General features: G+C 39.3%; 1 protein-coding gene and 1 long non-coding RNA gene across 7 annotated transcripts in view; one reads left to right on the top strand and one right to left on the bottom strand.

Annotated features, from left to right (window-relative positions):
* Positions 1-3,901: 3,901 nt before the first annotated feature.
* MAEL (maelstrom spermatogenic transposon silencer) overlaps positions 3,902-20,043 on the top strand; it is a 25,331-nt gene continuing 9,189 nt past the window's right edge. The window contains exons 1-8 of one of the 6 annotated variants that reach the window (XM_042460653.1): positions 3,902-4,114; positions 5,612-5,695; positions 8,789-8,879; positions 13,449-13,604; positions 14,327-14,413; positions 16,654-16,781; positions 18,480-18,534; positions 18,627-18,768. In XM_042460653.1, the coding sequence (XP_042316587.1) occupies positions 3,965-4,114; positions 5,612-5,695; positions 8,789-8,879; positions 13,449-13,604; positions 14,327-14,413; positions 16,654-16,781; positions 18,480-18,534; positions 18,627-18,768 (893 nt within the window). In that variant the 5' untranslated portion in view covers positions 3,902-3,964. Of the gene's footprint in view, positions 4,115-4,443; positions 5,089-5,611; positions 5,696-8,788; positions 8,880-13,448; positions 13,605-14,326; positions 14,414-16,653; positions 16,782-18,479; positions 18,535-18,626; positions 18,769-20,043 lie in introns of those variants that run through there. The other 5 variants (XM_042460654.1, XM_042460655.1, XM_042460658.1 and 2 more) reach the window with 5 other exon arrangements.
* Positions 13,066-20,043, bottom strand: part of LOC121927100 — a 26,154-nt gene continuing 19,176 nt past the window's right edge. The window contains exons 3-4 of the long non-coding RNA XR_006103139.1: positions 17,214-17,374; positions 13,066-13,648 (exon numbers count right to left, since the gene is read on the bottom strand). This is a non-coding gene — a long non-coding RNA (uncharacterized LOC121927100). The remainder of the gene's footprint in view (positions 13,649-17,213; positions 17,375-20,043) is intronic.

Here is a 20,043-nt window from a genome sequence, read left to right as displayed (position 1 = left end):
TTCCTGGCAAGATTTGTTCAGAGGGAGTTTGCCTTCCCAAAGCAGGGTGACCAAATGCCCTTCTTTCCCAGGATGTGTTCTCCAGTTCCACCTTCTGTCCAGGAGGAATTCCAAAATGTCCTCCATTTTGAGCATGAGTAAATAGCATGAATGTATATTTATATGAGAGTTTTTAGCTTTTATTCTGTAACGTCAAACATTTTTCTTCACTGTTCTACATTTTAAAGTGCCTTGTTCTTCTTCGGGGTTGTGACATTTGGTCATCCTGTCCCAAGGTCACCCAGTAGGTTTCCAGAAGCCTGGTTTCCAGAATCGTAATCCAGTGCGCTCAAACTACTAGACCACACTGGCTCTCTAGTTTCAGTGGACTAACATTAAAAATACCATCCATTCATTTACTTGAAGAAGTTCACCCACATTACCAATAACTTGTGAAGTCAAGTTATTTTTTCCCCTCCATTGCTAACTATAGAGACAGAAGTCTATAGCCCTTATCACATGAGCAAAATCTGAAGTTATCCCACGGTCAATATGAAGGGAATGGGAAGGCAATGCAGGAGCAATCATGTGGTTTCAAGTTTGTTTATCACACGATGCAAAACGCAATCAGGAGCCATCCTAAACACAATCGGGGGTCATTCCAAGGTTAGGTAAATTCGGGAGAAAAGAAGATTTACCTAATCCTGGAATGACCCTGGAATGACCTCCGATTGTGTTTAAGATGGCTCCTGATTGAAACCCCATGATTGCCCCTGCATTGCCTTCACATTGACCTTGGGATAACTTCCAATTGTGCTCGTGTGATAAGGGCCTTTGTAAGAAATAGGACGGCAAAACCCAATTCCTAAAACACAAGTTAAACTCAAAAAAACCCCTATAACTCCCAAGTCATGTTTCCCAAAGTGACGTTCTATCACATCACACTATCCTGTTATACACTTTAATGGTTATGGCTGCCTCCTGTGGAATTCTGGGGTTTGTAGTTTAGTGAGACCTAAGAACTCTCTGGCTGAGAATTCTAAGTGCCCCTCCCTGAACTTCAAATCCCAAGATTCCACAGGAGGCAGTCGTGGCAGTTAAAGTGGAATAGCAGCACTGTAACAGTTCAATGTGATACAGAATGACTACATGTCCTCCTTTTCCAGGACATCTGCAACACTTCAACCTTCTGTTCATAAGGAACTGTATGGTGTCCTCCATTTTGAATATAATTAAGATGCATGGATTTATATTTCTGTTAATGTTTTTAGCTTTTTATTTGGTCACGCCCTACATTTTTCTTGAATGCCCTACATTTTGAGGTGCCTTGACCTCCTTTGCAGTTAGGACATCTGGTCACCCTGAGTGTGATATTGTCCTAGGTTGGACAAGAACTCCCAGAATCCCCAACCATTGTGACTGCCTTATTCTTTCTGTGTAACTCTCGCAGTCCAAAAACAACATGGCGGCTTCTAACTCCTTTTATCAATCCAGGGTGTCCCAACCATAAAGGAAGACAAGGCGACACAAAATGGAGGACATTCAAGGAAATTGGAGGGCATGACCAAATAAAAGCTAAAAACTCTCATTGTAATGTAATTTGTGCTTCTTAATCATGCTCAAAATGGAGGCCCTTTTGGAATTCCTCCTGAATGGAGGCCATGTCTTCAGAGCAACCACACATCCTCCTTTTGCAGGACCTATCTTCTATTTCAGCCTTCTGTCCAGGAGGAATTCCAAAACATCCTCCATTTTGAGCATGACTAAGAAACACAAATTTTTATGCACGTTTTAAGCTATTATTTGGTCATACGTTCATTATTGTTTTCTTGAATAAACTACATTTTCCAGTGCTTTGTCTTCCTTTGTGGTTAGGACATCGGGGGCGGGAGCCGCCATGTTGTTTTTGGACTGTGAATGTTGCACAGAAAGGATAAAGTGGTCACGGTGGCTGGGGGATTCTGGGAATTTTTGTCCAGCCAAGGCCAATACCACACTCAGGGTGACCAGATCTCCTAACTGCAAAGGAGAACAAGGCACTGTAAAATGTAGGACACTGAAGAGAAATGTAGGTCATAGCCACACTCAAAATGAAGGACATCTTACAATTCCTACTGAACAGAAGGTTGAAATATTAATAATAATTGTAGCAGATGTCCTGGAAAAGGAGGACATGTGGTTACCCAGTATCACACTAAACTGTCGTAGCACTGCTATGCTGTGTCCAGTTCTGGGCACCACAGTTCAAAAAGGATGTTGAGAAGCTAGAGCATGTCCAGAGGAGGGCCACCAAATTGGTGAAAGTCTAGAAACCATGCCCTATGAGGAAAGACTCAGGGAGCTGTGTATGTTTAGCATTGAGAAGAGAAAGTTAAGAGGTGATATGATAGCCCTGTTTAAATATTTGAAGGGATGTCCTATTGAGGAGGGAGCAAAAGTGTGTTCTGCTGCTCCAGAGAATAGGACCCAGAGCAATGGATGCAAGCTACAGGAAAAGGGATTTCACCTCAGCATTAGGAAGAACTTAGATTGAGAGTTCCTGTATGGCAGGGGGTTTGATTGTAAACAACAACAAATTTCTTGATTAGTGACCTGACCATATCAATGGAATACAAAAATACAGCTACAAAATATATATAAAATACAAGATAAAAAAACAAGATTAAAAAAATCACAATATCCGCATACATACAGAGATAGAACACACTTAAAACTCATATAGGGAGTAAAAACAAATACACACTAAATAAAAGCAAATTTAATAAAATGGGATACAAAATAAAATAGTCTAAAATTAAACTGGCTAAAACCAGAGTGGGAGATAACAATAAAGATGTTTAAATGAACTCATCACCATGACATGAAACTCTGTTTTGTATAATAAATTGATCTCTCAAGCAAGCAGCATTAACTACGAATTTAGCTACACATCGCACTGTGTGTATGTTCTCTCCAGAGAAAAGAGTACAATTTTGCAGTAAGATTCCAGTAGGTCATTCTATCCAGATATGGTTGTAAAAAGTGTGATCTCTCCTTATCATAACGACAACAGTCAAACAGTGTATGTGGAGTTGGACCGTATGGCCCTTGGGGTCTCTTCCCGCTCTTAAGATTCTGTAACTCTATGGAGTTTGCAACATGGAGGCAAATTCTGTGCAGAAATGGGATTTTTAAATCCGCTAAACACCTGCAAATGAGGGCTGTTTTTCAGACGCGTTGTGGGAAAAGTAGCGCAAAAACAACCCAAACTACTTTTGGAATTTCCCCAAAAGTAAAAAAGGGGCAGCGTTTGTCTGCTTTCTGTTTGGGTTATTTACATGTTATTTCTCTTTCTTGCAAATGTCAATCTGAAATGCAACCTGCATTTGAGGGTTTGTTTGTTTTTTTACTTTCTATTTGGGTTAACCCTGAACGCCATGTGAAAAGCAACCCGTAAAAAGCAGTCTGTATTCAATTTCAACCTAGGTTTTTTCATGGGATTTGTTCTGTGTGATATAAATGGCTATGATTCTATTCCACTTCAATGGCCATGGAATCCTGGGACTTCTCAGTCTAGTGAGTTGTTGTCCAACCATGGCCAGTATCCCACTCAGGGTAACCAGATATCAATATAAATTATGCCTATATATATGTCTGTGTGTGTGTTCAGGCATAATTATATATATGTGTGTGTGTGACCATATATATTTCAGCCCTACTGAGGAAACAATAACTCCTCTCCTTCACTCCCGCCCTTGCTGCCATTTTAATTGAATCCCAACAAGCTCCGCCCCCTTCAACAGCCCGCACGTGCCGCTTCTTGGCGGTGAGCAACCCCGCCATTGTGACGCAGATCCTCGAACCGCGCATGCGATTGGTCCTCGCTCTCTCTGCTCGCCTCGTGATTGGCCCGCGCTCCCTTTAAAAGGGGCCGTTCGGGAGGGAGGGTGGTCACTCTGGTTTCCCTCCTCTTTCATGAAGCAGCCTCCGTAAAGCGCCGAGCGAGATGCCCAACCGCAAAGGGGCGCGCAACGCCTACTATTTCTTCGTCCTGGAGAAGCTGCCGGAGCTGAGGCGGCGGGGCTTGGCAGTGGGCGGTGTGCCCGAGGCCATCCCCTTGTGCTCCGGCGACTGGGCGGTGAGGGACTCAGGGCGGGTAGGGCTTCCCTTGTTCAGTGCTAAGGAATCCTGGGAGTTGTAGTTCATTGTGGCATCAGAGAGCAGGATCAATGTCTCACGAAACTACAGTTCCCAGAATTCCTTAGCATTGAGCCAGGGCAGCTTAAATCGGTCTCAGTTTGGATTATATCTGCAGTATGTTTGGGATCTTACTTGCTCTTGTTGTGTGCCATCCATGCTGTGGCATCTTGGGAGCTGTAGTTTATGGTGTCTTCATAGCTCTCTGATAGAGGAGGGTAAGGTCCAAAATACACCGCAGAAGTCATCCAGTTTGAGGCCACTTTCAGTGCTAAGGAATCCTGGGAATTGTAGTTTATTGTGGCAATAGAGCTCTCTGACAGAGAAGGATAAATGTCTCACAAAACTACAGTTCCCAGAGTTCCCTAGCATTGTGCTGCTGCAGTTAAAACGGTCTCAAACTGGATTGTTCCTGCAGTATGTTCTGGGGCACAGAAAACTAACATTCACGTTTTTTGGTCGTGCTCCAAAGGGAGGACATTTTGGAATGCCTCTTGGACAGAAAGCTGAAATGGAGGACAGGCCCTTGGAAAGGAGGACGCACATTCACCTTGGTGGAGGAATCAATAACATGAAGTCTCCCAATGAAGTTCCTGATAAGCCTCTCCAAACTGGGCCTTGTTTTCCTCTCTAGTGAATTCAGTGTTGGATGACGACTGGAGAGCTGGATTCGAATCTCCACTCACACACTGGGTCACCTTGGGCAAGTCACACTCTCTCAGCCTCAGATGTGGCAATGGCAAACTCCTGGAGACACTTACCAAGAAAATCCCATGATTAGGTTCACCTTAGAGTTGCCATAAGACAGAAACGCACACATCTTTGTGCTTTAAAATGAAGTTGTCTGAGTTAGTAATAAGCAGTTTGTGAAGACGAAGGCTTTTATTTTAAGTATCCCAAAAGTGCTGCTGGTGTTTTTTAAGAAGCTGATGGGTGAGTTAAAGAACTGCAAACTGAATAGTGCAAACTAGATGCAACCTGGTTTGTTCTAGTTCTCTCCCAGTAAGTGGTTAATATTAATGTAATTACATATAGAGAGAGAGAGAGAGGTGTCTGAGGGAAAAATTGACACACTTGTTTTCTCACTTACAAATAATTTGGTAAATGTAATTTTAAATTCCTGGTGTATCCATAGTGTATTGTGTCCTATAACTACTGGTACTAACCATTTGTTCCCAATTTGGTAGGGACGGCTGGCAGTTAGTTTAATATCTAAACCTTTATGTGCGTGTGTTTGGCTGTTGCTCATGGCATAGAGTGGGATATAAATTTAATTAAAATATCTCAGTACAGCTGAACTAAAGCACTTTTAAAGCTACATTTCTTAGTGAAGCAAAAGCGATTAGAATATTTAATTGGCAGGGCGTTGTTCACTTAGTAGTGATTTTTGAGAGAAATACATTGTTTGGATAAAATAGTGGAAGAGCTTTCGCAGCCTATGTTTTTACTCCTGTAGTTGCTGACTGAGGAGCAAAAAGAAAAGTATGCAGAAATGGCTCGCCAGTGGAAGGCTGAGAAAGCGAGAGTAGCAGCAGAAAAGGTAAATGGTACTATGAGCCTGGAAGGGAAATATTTTAGGGTTTATATTGCGATTCTCAAGGCAAGTTACAATAATTTGAATACAGCCTCACAAATGAGGAAACATTGATGGGGTAGAGAACAAACTTGGATTTTTAATGTATTTGGTGGAGTTGCATGCTCTCAGCTAATGGCAAACCACTGCTGAACAAATCTTGCCAAGAAGATCTCATGAGAGGTTTGTTTTAGGGTTGCCATAAGTCAGAAAAGATTTGAAGACACACAACAACAAACACAAACAGTGGTTTCAGTTATGGTGTTGTAGTAGTAGGTGTAATTACAGAAAGTTATTTTTGAAGTCTTAATCACAAGCCCATTGGTAGTTCTTTAGTTAAATGAGTCCTTTAGTTACATCAGGTGTCAGCTCACTAGCCAATTAAATAGCATATAGATCCTCTTCAGATACTACTTTCTCTGATTCTTTAATTACATCACAAAACACAGTCGCAGTCCCTCCCTTCTGAAGGTGCTGGCTCAGATTTTGCTTAAATATCTCTGAGGTCCTTCTTTACTAACTCCTTCTTTAAACTAACCCCCCCCCCCCCCAATCCACTGTGATAGATTGAACACTTTGCCTGTCCCACCAGTCATGTCATGTTTGGTTGCAGCTCACTAGGAATCTGTTCCAAAGGTGTCTCTGTCACATGTCATAACACCCACCTCTTATTACAGTCGACCCACTCCAACTGCAGGATTGCCATCTGGATGGCACTGCTCCATTCACTCCAATCATGGGGTGTGCATTTTGCCATGTGGCTGTGCACATGACACGCCACCTTTAAAACTGATGGAAGTTGAGGTCCCATGGTTTTGACATCTGCAGGGGTGGTAGTGATCTGGAATGGAACCCCTGTGGATACTAAGGGCCAACTACTACTTTCCACTGCAAGCCAAGGAAGATGTTTGGGTCCTAAACCAGTGCCTATCATCAGTAATTGACTGAGTGAATTCAAACAAATTGAAACTTAACCCAGACACGATGGAAATGTGTCAAAAGTTAGATACAGGAATAGGGATTCAGCCTGTGCTGGATGGGGTTATACTCTTTGAAGGCACAGGTTCACATCTTGGGTGTTCTCTTGGATTCAACTTTGAGCCTGGAACCCCAGGTTTCAGTGGTAGCTAGGAGTGCATTTGCACAGTTAAGACTTCCACACCATCTGCACCCATTCAATGAGGCATTAGATCTGGCCACAGTGCCACATTCCTTAGTTAACATCCTGGTTGGATTACTGTAGTTCACTCTACTTGGGATTGCCTTTGAAAGAGTATACATAAACTTCAAGTAGTTGAATGAGTTGTAGCCAGATTGCTAATTGGGACTGCTATAGGGATCACAGAACTTCCTTGTTGGTACAGCTCCAGTGGCTGCCATTCTATGTCCAGGTGCAATTCAAAGTGCTGGTTATGACCTTTAAAGTCCTACATGGCTCAAATCCAGGTTATTTGAAGGTATTCTCCCTTACAAATCATCCGGTGATATGAGATCTACTGGGGAGACCTCTCTCCCACCACCCTCACAGATACATCTAGTGAGAGGGAACACAGGAAACTGGCTTCCCCCAGGCTCTGGGACCCCTTTTTTGGATAAATATGACTGGCCCCCTCCCTGCTTCTATTAAAAAAAAAGACTTTTCTGTTCCAACAGACAATTGATGGGTAACTATAAAATCCATCTTAAACAATGTGCTAGATATTGCTAATTGTGTATGTGTTTAATGATACATGTTCTAATCCGGTTTTAATTTTTTATTGCCTAATCTTGTTTTCGCTTTTGATCTTGTGGATTCTTCACAATGACTTTTTTAATTGTAAGCTGCTTTGGGTGCCAATTTTGTAAAAAAGCAGGATTGAAATAAATATGATGACAATGACATCATTGCAGCTGTTTTTTGAAATAAGGCACTGGATCAGTTGCATAATCAAGTCAGCCCTGCAGGGATGGATTGTAGTTCAGCATTCTGAAACCACCTCAGTTTTACACTAATAATAATGTTTTATTTGGGAGGCGACATTTTCTTCCTTGATCTCACATTTTGAATTAGATGGGGGATTGAAAAGACATCTTTATACTTCTTGTGCCCATACCTAGAAGTTTTTATATATTACCTGATTAGGTGCATATGGAGGTGGTTAATGTTGCGTGTGTACTGACTGCTCCATCTACAAGAACACACAGCCTTTGTGTATAAAGTGGGAAGGGGGGTGATAAATATATTTGACTAGGTTAGATAAGTGAAGAGAAGTTACCTCTGTCTGGATGTGGTTCCTGTTCTCGCTTCAATCAGGGACACTCATCAGAATTTCAGTGCTGAAACTGAAACCAACCTGCTCAATTTGGGATGATTTGGAGTGGGGCATTGCAATATATAGAGACTCCCTTAAAATATTAAAATATGAGAGGCCTAGCTTGAAAGACTAAGAGCCCTCCTTCCGACCACCATCTTGAGGGGGAGAGAGGCCTGTTATGTTGTTGTTGTTTTTTGACTTTGTATTGTACTTCCTGTTGTACACCGCTTTGATCTAATTTGGAAAAACGGTATATAAATAAACATTATTATTATTATTATTATTATTATTATTTTGAATGCCAGCACAAGGATCTGTGCCATCTTCAATATAATTAAAATATTGCTGCTACCATGGGGGCTCTAAGCAAATTGTCCCATTCTAGTGATTTCAGGAATATGTGAAGATGCTTTTAGAAGCATATTTTTTGTGAATGAACAGCTATGTGGGTAACAGCCTGTTTCATAGCCACTATGAGAATGGCTGTAGCATATGTCACCCATGTGAAAGTTCACATATTTATGATACCTTCAGGTTATTCCAGTGATCCAAACACTTTTTAAAAAGCCTACTCCAGACATGATTGCAAGCAGAGTGAGATATCTCATGTGTCTTCACTCATACCCTGCAAACTCATTTGTATGGGCACAACTTGGCTAGACAAGTGAAACCAAGATCAAGTTTTCTGTGTCTATAGCTAGAGATGAGGTTGCTTTGTTTAATACAGTACATAATGAAGTGATGAATTGTGACATTTTTTCCTCAGGCATCCAGACCAGTTCCAGCATCTCTTCCCACACAAGCCCAGGAAAGAGTTCCTACAAACTTCACCAGTCCACTTCAAAAGTGTGATCAAGGTAAAATATAGCAAAATCATTCTACAGTTCACCTGTCTTTTATGTTCTGGGTAGAGCTGATAAAAACACAGCTATGTTTTGTGACCTCAGGGGAGTTGTAAGAATTATGGAGACTATAGGAAAGTAAGAAGATAGCAGAGCACTTCTAGTCAAGAGTGTGTGAACAATCTAAAAATAATCTACTTCAGTTGCTATCATGTTATTCCTTAAAGACCCAAAATCTGGAGTCTCCGTAATACACATTGTACTCTGTTGATGTTTGAACAACTTCTTACACCAGACATTGTATAAAATATAAATCAAAGACAGCTTTTGAACATCGGACATTTTGTCAATAACCAAAGGCTCTGTATTCCAGTGTTCTTTTCAGTCTCCTGTGGGAAATTGGCCAGCAGGACATTGGTACAGCATCTCACACCTAATGTCCAACAAAAAGTAGACAGACATGAATTGCCGCTGGAACAAGAGGAAAATCTCTCAGGGTTAAAAGCTTCCAACAGTCCCGTCTTCTGAGAGTTTTGTCCAAATATTACCAAAACTGCTCATACTGGTGGCTGTTATATCTTGTGATACTGAATTCCACAATTTAACTGTGCTGAATAAAGATTTTTCTTTAACCTGTCCTAAGTTTCCCACAGTTCCACTCCTTTGGTTGTCCCAGGATTTTGTTATGAGAGAAGAGAAAAGGAAACGTTTTTCTGTCTTTACACTATGCCAGTTTTGTACATAATTTTATATCAAGTCTCTCTTGGCTGTTCTAAATAATGTAATAAGATAGTTGTTGTAGTGTTGTGACTACTTGGGATGGTGATTCGTGTCTTTTCCAATGCTAAATTATTTCTCTCATGCCCAGTCTTTGAAGTATATTTCTATAACGGCTGTATGATATTTACAGTTTTGTTTCTTTTTAATTTTTATTTCTGTCCAATTGATACTTTATTCTATACTGTTCTAGTTTGTTTTATTTGTCATTGTTTGCCTACAGCTAAAAGCAATACATTTTATGGAGACAAGAACTACATACAATGAAAAGTAATAAGCATTACTTTTATGTTCTGTTAAGCATACTTAATACAAGCAGCAATGAAATTAAAAAGCAACTGGACAGCAACAGTAGTGGGAGTGACATTGCTGGAAGATTTCTCAGTGGCACCATAGCTTACAGTGTTTTACCCAGGAAATAAAAACCTTAAACAGGGCAGCATTAATAAAGATATAACATAGTCAAAGAATATATGCAAAGTCTGCCTGAATCATATCAATAAAGACTTCAAGGAAAACTGATCAATATAACTATGATCCAGGTTTATACTCCAACTACAAAGAAAGATAAAGGAATTGAAATAGTGTGCACTGGACTCCAGGAGGAAACTAATAACACACCAGAACAGGACTTGTTGTTAATCTTAGGTGACTGGAATGCAAAAGTAGGGAACAGAACAGAACTGAGGATTGTAAGAGAATTTGGCCTAGGTTGAAGAAATGATGCAGGAAGACAACTGATTAAATTTTGAAAGTTCAACATTTTCATGACAAACACATTCTTCAAGTAACCAGAGAGGTGATTGTATACATGGACATCTCCAGATGGCCAATATAGTAGTCAAATAGACTACATATTTGAAGCAGATGACGGAGAATGCTTTTCCGTTCTCTTTGGAAAAGCACAACCAGGCACAGATTGTGGTACAGATCATGTACTAGTGATATCAAAAATTAAAGTAAAGCTAAAGAATAAGACCAAACCAAGCATTGTTAAACAAAATATAATCATGAAAAGCATCCCTATAGAATTTAAATATAACATGAAAAATGAATTTGCACTATTAAATCTAGTTGATGGGGAGCCAGAAGAACTCTGGGCTGAAGCCAGGCACATTGTCAAGGAGAAATGTAAAAGACTACATATGTAGTATTGCCTCAATATAATATAAGCCTCAATGGATGACAGATGAAACTCTTCAAGCAGTTAAGGACAGGTGATAGGAATAGAGTTAATATTATCCCCTGTGCTTTCAGCATCTACAGCTTTAGTTTGGGTGTCATCAATATGCTTATAATACCCAGCTCTATCTGTCCTTTACAATTGATATCAAGGGAGCTGCAATAGTATTCAATCATTGCCTGGATGCAGGGGAATACATTGCAGCATAATCTAGACAAGATGGATTTGATGCTCATCAGCAGGAGAACTAGCCTGGGACTAGGATCACAGCTTGTTCTGGATGGGGATGCTATCCTCTGAAAGATCAGGTTCGTATTTGGGGGGAGGGGTGTGCTCTTTGACCCAGGACTGCTTCTGAGAAACTAGGCTGCTGTGGTATCCAGGAGCATCTTTACTTTAGCTGGTGCACCAGCTGCACCCTTTCTTCAGAAAGGTAGATCTGGTCATAGGGGTTCATGTCTTAAGGGCTAAGTAGGCGTGCAGGAAGTAGTGACCAGAAGCTGCTCCCAGCCCAATTGCCTCAGAGCCACCAAGAATACAGGCCATAGCCCCAAGGGCGCCTCTTGCTGTGGCCCCAGAAGGGGCAGAAGATATCTGCTTTTTCTGGGGCCAGTCTTGGGCTGCCTTAGGCAACCCCACGGCAACTTCCAGGTTTTGTAAGGGTGTGCATCATGTAAACGCCATGCTCTTCCAAGCAGCTGGAAGCTGCCCCATCTGCCCATCTAAGTAACCTCTTGATTAGACTACTGTAATGTGCTCTATGTGGGGCTGCCCTTGAAAAAGTGTCGAATCTGCTGCTAATGGGAAATGCAGGAGCCAGACCGATGTGAGATGTGCATTTTAGAGACCATATAACACTGATCCTGCAATTTACTCCACTGGCTTGCAATTTACTTCCTAGCTCAATTCCGGATGCTGGTATTGACCGACAAAAGCCCTGCCAGAAATTAAAGAACTTCTGATGAGGCCTTGTTGCACTTCCCTTTATGAACTTAGGTTAGTGGGTACATGCAGTGCTTTGACTGTGGAACTCCTTAACCAAAGAAGTTAGGCTGGCCCAGTGTCTTTTACACTTTTGGTGGACAGCCTAAACAGTGCTGTTCCACATGGCATTCAGTATTTGAAATTTTAACTACTGTATTTTAGAATTGGATTCTAGCACTGTATTTAGACTGCTTTTAGAAGTTTTTAAAAAGTAATTTAATGTATTTTTATTTTTGTAATGTTTTTATTTTTGTATTTTTTTTAAACCAGATTTTATTTGTTCACCTCGGGAGCCCTTGTGGGCTGACAGGCAATACAGAAATACTTTAAATAAATAATAAAATAGGGCTTACTTTGATATGTATATCCAGATACAGTCCAACATATTTTGATGCCTGAGGCCCCCAGATCAAGCTGTAAAATACCAACATTATTTTGATACAAGAGACAGAAAGCCTGACAAGCCTTTTCCCTCCTGTCTGGCAATAAAAAAATACAATAATAAATGAATAAAAAATGATTTGCTGTGCTTTCATGGTAGTCAAACACTGCTGTTTTGGGAAGCTCCTTCACTGTGCCTGATGTGTGAATCAGAACATTGCTTTATTAATGAGAAAATCGTGAATAATTAAATAGTTGGTCAGTTACATGATGTCTCTTGTACAATTATTTGACTGTGGTTGCTTCAAACTAACAGCAGCTCTAACAGTGAATTTTATTTCAGGTTACATAGGGGCTTGACACTGTGGCCCCAATCTGGCTTTTCGAGGGTGCAAAAAGGAGCTGCAAAAAGTGGCTTTTTTATGCCCTCAAAAGGGCACCATAGCCGGTGCAGCATGGTTATAGGGTGCTTCTTTGGTGCTGTGTCGTATGGACGCAATGCCAGTGGAGAGCATCATGACGCCGTGCGCTCTGTGGAGTGGAGCGTGGTGTCATGGTGCCCTGAGCGCGGAGTCAGGACTTGCGTCATCTGGATGCAACTCCCCGACTCCACCCTCAGGCCAGCCTTTCAAGCCAGTCTGTACAAGGCCATAGTTCACAATGTTTCTTTGACCTCTGCGCCTTCTAATCTACAGTCATGTGCAATATGACCAGCTATAGTAGTATGGCATATGCTTGTTTATATTGTTTCTCTTTGATTTTACTTCAACTAACCCAACAGTCAGTTGCATGTATTTGTGTGCATGCATCCTGTTGATGACATAGAATGTATCTATAGTCTCCTATACTATACATTTACGGTAATTTGAGATGTTCTATGAATTCAGAGATTTTTATTTAGAAGGTATTTCAAATTGTGTGTTAGGGTGCTGTAGTTCAAGGGAGTGTAACACAGCTCACTAGGAGAGAATCTTACTTCTTTCAAATCCAAGGATTTAGCTTTGTTGTTTGCATGGTTTACAGAACTCTTTCCCAGAACATCAGTCTGCTGGTCATTAACATTTGCAAGCCTTGTTGGATCCCATGCCAGGAGAAAGGCATCCTATAAATGCAAAAAATGAATGTTGTTCTGATTCCTTCTTTTAGATTTTGAAGAGCTTTAACAGAGTCTGTTTACAATATTGGTATCACAACAAAGCTTTTTCATTGTACTACTTGCAATTATTATTTATGTTCTTTTGTTCAAAATCATCTTCCAGTTATGCTTGAAACCTCATTCTACTTCCTGAATATCTTGAGCCATGGAATGCTGCCCCCTCATTGCAATCAGCGTTTTCTCCCTTGTGAAATTGGCTGTGTCAAATATTCTCTTCAGAAAGGCATAATTGCAGACTTCCATCGTTTTATAAATCCTGGTGAGTTTTGAGAAACTGAGGGAAATGAATTTATTCTTTTCCATCTGTAAGGGGAGAAAGTTTTTTCAGTCCTGTTTTAACAAAGGGATTCAATAGACATATTGCTGATAGTGGGAAATTTGCTGCTTAACAACATAATTTGGTAATGAATTTAAAATCAATAAATGGAGCCACCTTTGTGCCAGGCAAAGGCATAATGCTATCAAAGCAAGGTTCTTGTGCAACTCTATACAGTGGTACCTCGGGTTACGAAATTAATTCGTTCCGCGGCTAATTTCGTAACCCGAAAAACCTTCGTAACCCGAATTGCCATAGGCGCTAATGGAGAAAAAGCCGCGGCTCTGCCGCGGCTCCATTTAAAACAGCGCCGGGGTTTTTTCGTAACCCGAAAAAACCTTCGTAAGCCGAAACAATAAATCCCTATGGGATTTTTTCGTATCCCGAAAAATTCGTAAGCTGGGTAATTCGTATCCCGAGGTACCACTGTACTTGTCTCTTGAGTACACAGATAGTAATTTATTTTCAAAAGGTCATATTAAGAGAAGATAATTGAACACAAAATCTGTTCTTTCTAAAAAAGCAAAACAAACTGTATTTTGTAACAGGTAATAGCCTAAGAAAACACTATGCAATTTATGGGGTTGCCATAAGTACACACACACAAAAAAATAGTTTGGCATCACTATGTATTTATATTTCTGTATTTTTCTGTTCTTCTGCAGGAGTGGTACCTCGAGGTTTTCGATTTCATTGCCAGGCTGCAAGTAATTATTTACCAAGAAAGTTGGAAAGTGATCCATATATATTCAGTAAATGGTGTTCAGTGTGTTTTAGCACAGATGTCCTGGCATGTTTCACTTACATTTTAAATTTAATATGTCCCGAATAACATATTGTGATTCTGGTCATAACCAGCTACTAACTAGAACCTTTTTATCTTGCTTTCAGTCTGATACATGTCATTTTTGGTGTATAATATTGTTTAAACTGATTTATTACATATATTATAGAACAGGGTATAAATATTTCATAAAAATAATAAATCAATTGATTTGAGATTGTACATGACCTATGGAAGAGCCAATGTAGTACAGTGGATCCTTGTTATGCGCTGGGGTTTGGATAACAAAATTCATGTATGCTCAAGTTCCATTAAATATAATGACATAGCAAAATGGTGTCCCTTACAAAAAAATTGGAAAAACAAGGTTTGATATTTGAAAATTATACCTTTTTGAACATTTTCAAACCATGTATGCTTGAATCCGTGTATAAAAAAATCCATGTATAAGAAGGGCCGACTGTATAGTGGTTTGGATGTTGCCCTAGGACTCTAAAGACCAGGGTTGTAATCCTATTATTATATTATTAATCTCTGCTTGGGCATGGAAACTCACTGAGTGATTTTGGACTCAGCCTGAGAGGATGGCAATGACAAAAAAACCCTCTGAATAAATCTTGCCAAGGAAACCTAATCATAGGTTCACATTAAGTTGGTAACATTTTGAAGGTACACAACAGCAGTGATCCATGGAGACCATCCTTTCTTTAACCCCAACTTTATTCCCTAGGTATGTTTTCTGAATAATTCTTTTAGTCCTAGCTAAAATATTTCAGAATTAATATTGCATAGAATAGGTTTCTAAACTAATGAAAACTAGTAACTTTTAAGCTATGTAATTACCCAAATCAGTATCAAGCAGATGTCCCAATTCTAAAAATTTCCTTATATGCTGACTAAACATTTTTTTATTACCCACGAGGTTGGATTGACTTGTTTTTTTAAATAAAGCATAGCCAAGTTCTTGAAGAAAATGGTTAATCCCTTTTAAATTTTAAAAGGAGAGACTTATTCCTGTAAATTGTTTATTCCATTAGTTTATGTTTGTGATTTCATGTCAACTCAAATGTACAATTATCCTGTACATGATAGGAATTTGACCAGGTTTAATCAGAGAAAGTTTGCCATTACCTTCCTCAAATGCAGAGAGTATGTGATTTGCTAAATGTCAGCCACTAGTTTTCCATGGGGTCATTCCCACTGGCCTATAATGCGGGTCTAGATGCGAATCATGGGTGCATCATTTCCATTTGAGCGCGAATCCGACCTGCATTGCTCCAAAATGTTCCCATTGAGATTCAAATCTGATTCGATTTATCTAGGAAAACCCGAATTATAGGCCGATAAATCGGTTTTAAAAACAGTGGTTTTAAAGCGAGTTTTCCTGTGCCTCTTGAATCTGATTTGGGGCAAATGAATGGGAACGAAAGGGTGTCTGATTCAGGAACCTGGAGATGGGAGGAGTAGCGCTCAAGGGGCTTGCCTGGGGGGTGTCATCCTCTTTGTTCTTTCTGCATCGCCGGTGTCATTTTTAACTATTATTTTTTCTTTTTTGCCTCTGCCTGAGCAGCAGATGGGCTTTGCAGTACATGCCTGCATGATCGCTCCCCATACAGCCCAGGGAGCAATGGGGTAGGCAAAGGGATTTGGGGGAATAGAGGCTCCTCTCCTCTCTTTCCCAGAGGAACTATGGGGAGACACAGAAGAGGCTGGACGCCAAGGGATTGGGGGCAAAGAAAGGCTCCCATTTCCCTTTCCCGGAGGGGAAAAGCAGCTCAGCGACTAATTGGCTGTGACATCAAGCACTTAAGCGCTTGATTGAAAGCTGATTTTTTAAAAAAGAGGTTCCGGAAGGGCAATGGGAACGGGGAGCAAGATAAACCATTTCAAATTACCACAGGGAAAATACCAATGGGAACGAAAACAGGGGTAAAAAAAAAACGGGTCTGTTTGCACCCATTTTTAATGGGAACGATAAGTCAGAATCCAAGTCAGAATTGCAGCAAAATAAGCCGCTTTTTTTGCCCAGTGGGAATGACACCCATGAGTAAGTGAGGATTCAAACCTTGTTTCCCAGAATCCTAGTCCATCCCTCAGATCTCACTACAAGACTCATGAGTATTAGATGTAACTATGCTTAAATTGAATGTGTGCTATCTTTTCTTCTAGAAGATACTAGCTAAAGACACTTCAAATTTTTTCTGTTAGGTGATGCTACACACAAAATTCCTTTATCAGGATTTGACTTTGCAACTGCAGATCCTTCTGTTGTGTTGCATGAATTGTACACATTCATCCAGCCACGTTGGGGTACCTGGCCACCTGTATATTGTAAGGTGCAGTATAATGTTTTCAAACTTTGCTTAATGCTTTTTAAAAAACCTACATCCCAATGTTTATTTTTTCACAAGTAGTTAGTAACATCTGGTCTACTAATAGAACTCTCACAGCTTCCTGACATTAACAAATAGCTGACTATCCAGTTATTAGCCTCAGTAGCATAAATGCTGTTTTCAAAGCCCATTCCAGTGAAGCCTAATATAAAAACAAAGTAAAATAAAATGCCATTCTTGAATTAGGCAAAGTAGATAAAAATCAATTATTAAAAGAAAATCAGATTTTAAAAATTAATTTCAATTAATTAGTTTCCTACAAATGAGTGAATGACATTGTTGCATTCACAATCACTGTTGAGTTTTTTGTTGCTAACTGCCACCAAGTCAACTTCAACTTATGATGACCCCATGAATGAGAGACCTCCAAGTTACCTTATCAACAGCTCTGTTCAGACAATGCAGACTCAAGGCTGTGGCTCCCTTGATTGAGTCTATCCATCTGGAATGCAGTCTTCCTCTTTTCTTACTGCCTTCTACTTTTCCAAGTATTGTCTTTTCTAGTGAGTCATGTCTTCTCTTCTCTTAGGATACATCTAAAGTGCAACAGTCTCAGTTTACTGTAGTAACCTTGACTTCTAGGGAGAGATCATGTTTTTAGCAGTCCACAGTATCCCTAGAACTCTTCTCCAGCACCACATCTCAAATGAGTTGTTTTTTTTTCCTGTCAGCTTTCTTCACTGTCCAGCTTTCACAAGCATACATAGGAATGGGAAATATGATAGCCTGGACAATTCTAACTATAGTATTCCATGACAATATCTTTACACTTAGGATCTTGTCTAGTTTTTTCATAGCTTGCCCTGTTGAATTAACTACCAGTGAAACATGCATGTAATTTTTTTAAAAAGCTTTAATCAGCCTAACTACCAGCCCAAATTTCTTGAAAATTCTGAACTTTTAATTTGTTTTTCTGAATTACAGTAAGGCACATGTCTAAAAGCAAGATGAATAGAAAAAATATTTAATTCAATAAAATGATTGTTTGTGTGTGTGTGTGTGTGTGTGTGTGTACGCATACATGTGATTTATATCAAGAAGCATACGCTCCTTAATGATGCAAAATTTCCTTGATTTGTAAATTAATATATTTTTGGTACTACATTTGCTCTGTTCGTCAACAGCTTTGTGGATTAAATCAGTTTTCTCTTGGTGATTAAAATCAATCACCCTTGCATCTTAAAATGCCTATTCAGGTCCCATGTATTCCTCTTCCTGCAAGTGGAGGACAAACTGGAGGGATGTAAAAAGAGGAGCAGAAAGGATCCACATTGGTTCTGCACTTTTAAAACTTGTCCATAAATATCTTGGACTTAAATGTAAGCAGTAATATGACCTCTCGTTTCTGATTTTATAGTTACTATAGAGTTTAGAGGAATGGAATATAAATGTCCAGTTCTCAATGTTAGAATCTTCTATTAAGAGATCTGGTTGTGCTACAATTGAAGCAGGTATCTCCAATATTAGCAATGAAGAAGATGATTTGCAGTTTTAAAAAATATTTCTGAGAAAAGCAGAGGTGGTTTGTGTAAGCAGCCACAAAGGGCTCAAAATGTGAAGTTTCAGGATAAAATGCTAATTATATAATTGGATGTTTACATATCACCTTGGATGTTTACATATCACCTTGTATTTTTGCAGTCTGATGACCAATTTAGAGTCCGTTGGTGCTTGAAGCACATGGCTAAAGAAGCAGGTGAGAAGAAAATACTTTCTTGTTCAGCACAAAAGAATGTCAGTTTAAGAAAAAATGTTTCCTGCTGTTTATAAAACTATTTTCTCCAATAGGTGCTGTAAATAATCTGGAGATTCTCAACGTGGAGGATCTTATTATAGAGTTGTATTATCAGAAGCTTCAAAAAGAGCCTTCTAAGAGTTGGGTGTGCAACACATTGGATGCTGCCATGTGGGATTATTCAACCAATACTAGGTATTATCCTCTTCACATTCTCTCCAAAATTCAGAACTGCAGTGTATGCATGACATACAGTGTTTTGTCAACTGTGTGACAGAAATCTTAAGTCTTGGAAGAAGTGAGGTTTAATAGTTTTTTTGTACTCCAAAATAAATTCGCACTGAACTAATTTTTGAGGTGAACATTTAGAACTATTTTGGAAAAAACAGTAGTCTCCTAAATGTAGAGAAAACAAGTATCTGCCTTAAGTGGCTGGCTGAATATAGTACCTGATATTTTAATGCTGTTTCTGAAATTTACTACACTGGATTGTTTACTAAATCAGTAGTATAGAGTGGACCTTTAAATTCCACACAGTACATTTTAAAATTTCCAGACCAAAACTAGATGAGTTTATTTCACTACAGGAACAGACCTGGTCTATATTAGACCAGTGTCTGAATTAGAGAACTGTCTGGATGTCAAATGTATTGCTTTGAGCATCTGTAAGGGATTGATGTAAAAACTCCTATGAAAGTGTACTTCATTTCAGGGTTGGCTGGTTTAAAAAACACAAACTTCTGTTTTTACAAAAAAAATTGCTTATTCATAATATCTATATATGTGTGTGTGTGTCTGTCTGACAATTACTACTATTTTCCAGCCTTCTTACTGGAAGGCTATATTTGATGTTTTTAATTTGTTTTTCTTTTCTATATGGTAATTTTATCTATTCCTCTTTTAATTGTTATTATCTTAGAATGTACGCCTTGGGCAGGCTTTTATATTCTCTTAATTTTACCGACTTTGTACAGCGCTGTGTATAATTACAGCGCTTTAGAAATAAAGTTTAATAATAATAATAATGGAACAACAATAACTGTTCATTGGTAGCTGTTCATTGTTAGGACCAGTATCCAGTGTCAATTGCTTCTTTATAATCACTTTATTATATGGTGCAAGAGATGCCATTCAGAAACTATTCCTTCAAATAAGTTCAGCCAATATAATTTGCTTTAAAACAACATCTTTTTGTAGAACAATTATTATCTAAGCTAGTGGCCATAACATCTGAACTGAATTTTTGCTACTTTATTTTCTGTTTTAGTCCTATATTGGTGTAATCTATGCTATATAAGCTACCAACTTTCAGTATGGTGCTACTTTGTTTGCAGCAAGAACCGTTAGTATAACATGGTCATAGTTAATTGAAAAGTTTGAATCTACTTTGAGGTTTATGATCATGAAATCTTTTGAGAGGGTTTTGCAAGGCACTGTTCTATAGAAAGAACGTGGAATGTGGAAGGCATT

This window comes from Sceloporus undulatus, chromosome 3 (genome assembly GCF_019175285.1).
Source record: "Sceloporus undulatus isolate JIND9_A2432 ecotype Alabama chromosome 3, SceUnd_v1.1, whole genome shotgun sequence".
Lineage (NCBI taxonomy): Eukaryota > Metazoa > Chordata > Lepidosauria > Squamata > Phrynosomatidae > Sceloporus > Sceloporus undulatus.
The sequence above is the reverse complement of the archived record's forward strand: the minus strand, read 5'-3'. Positions and strand labels throughout refer to the sequence as shown.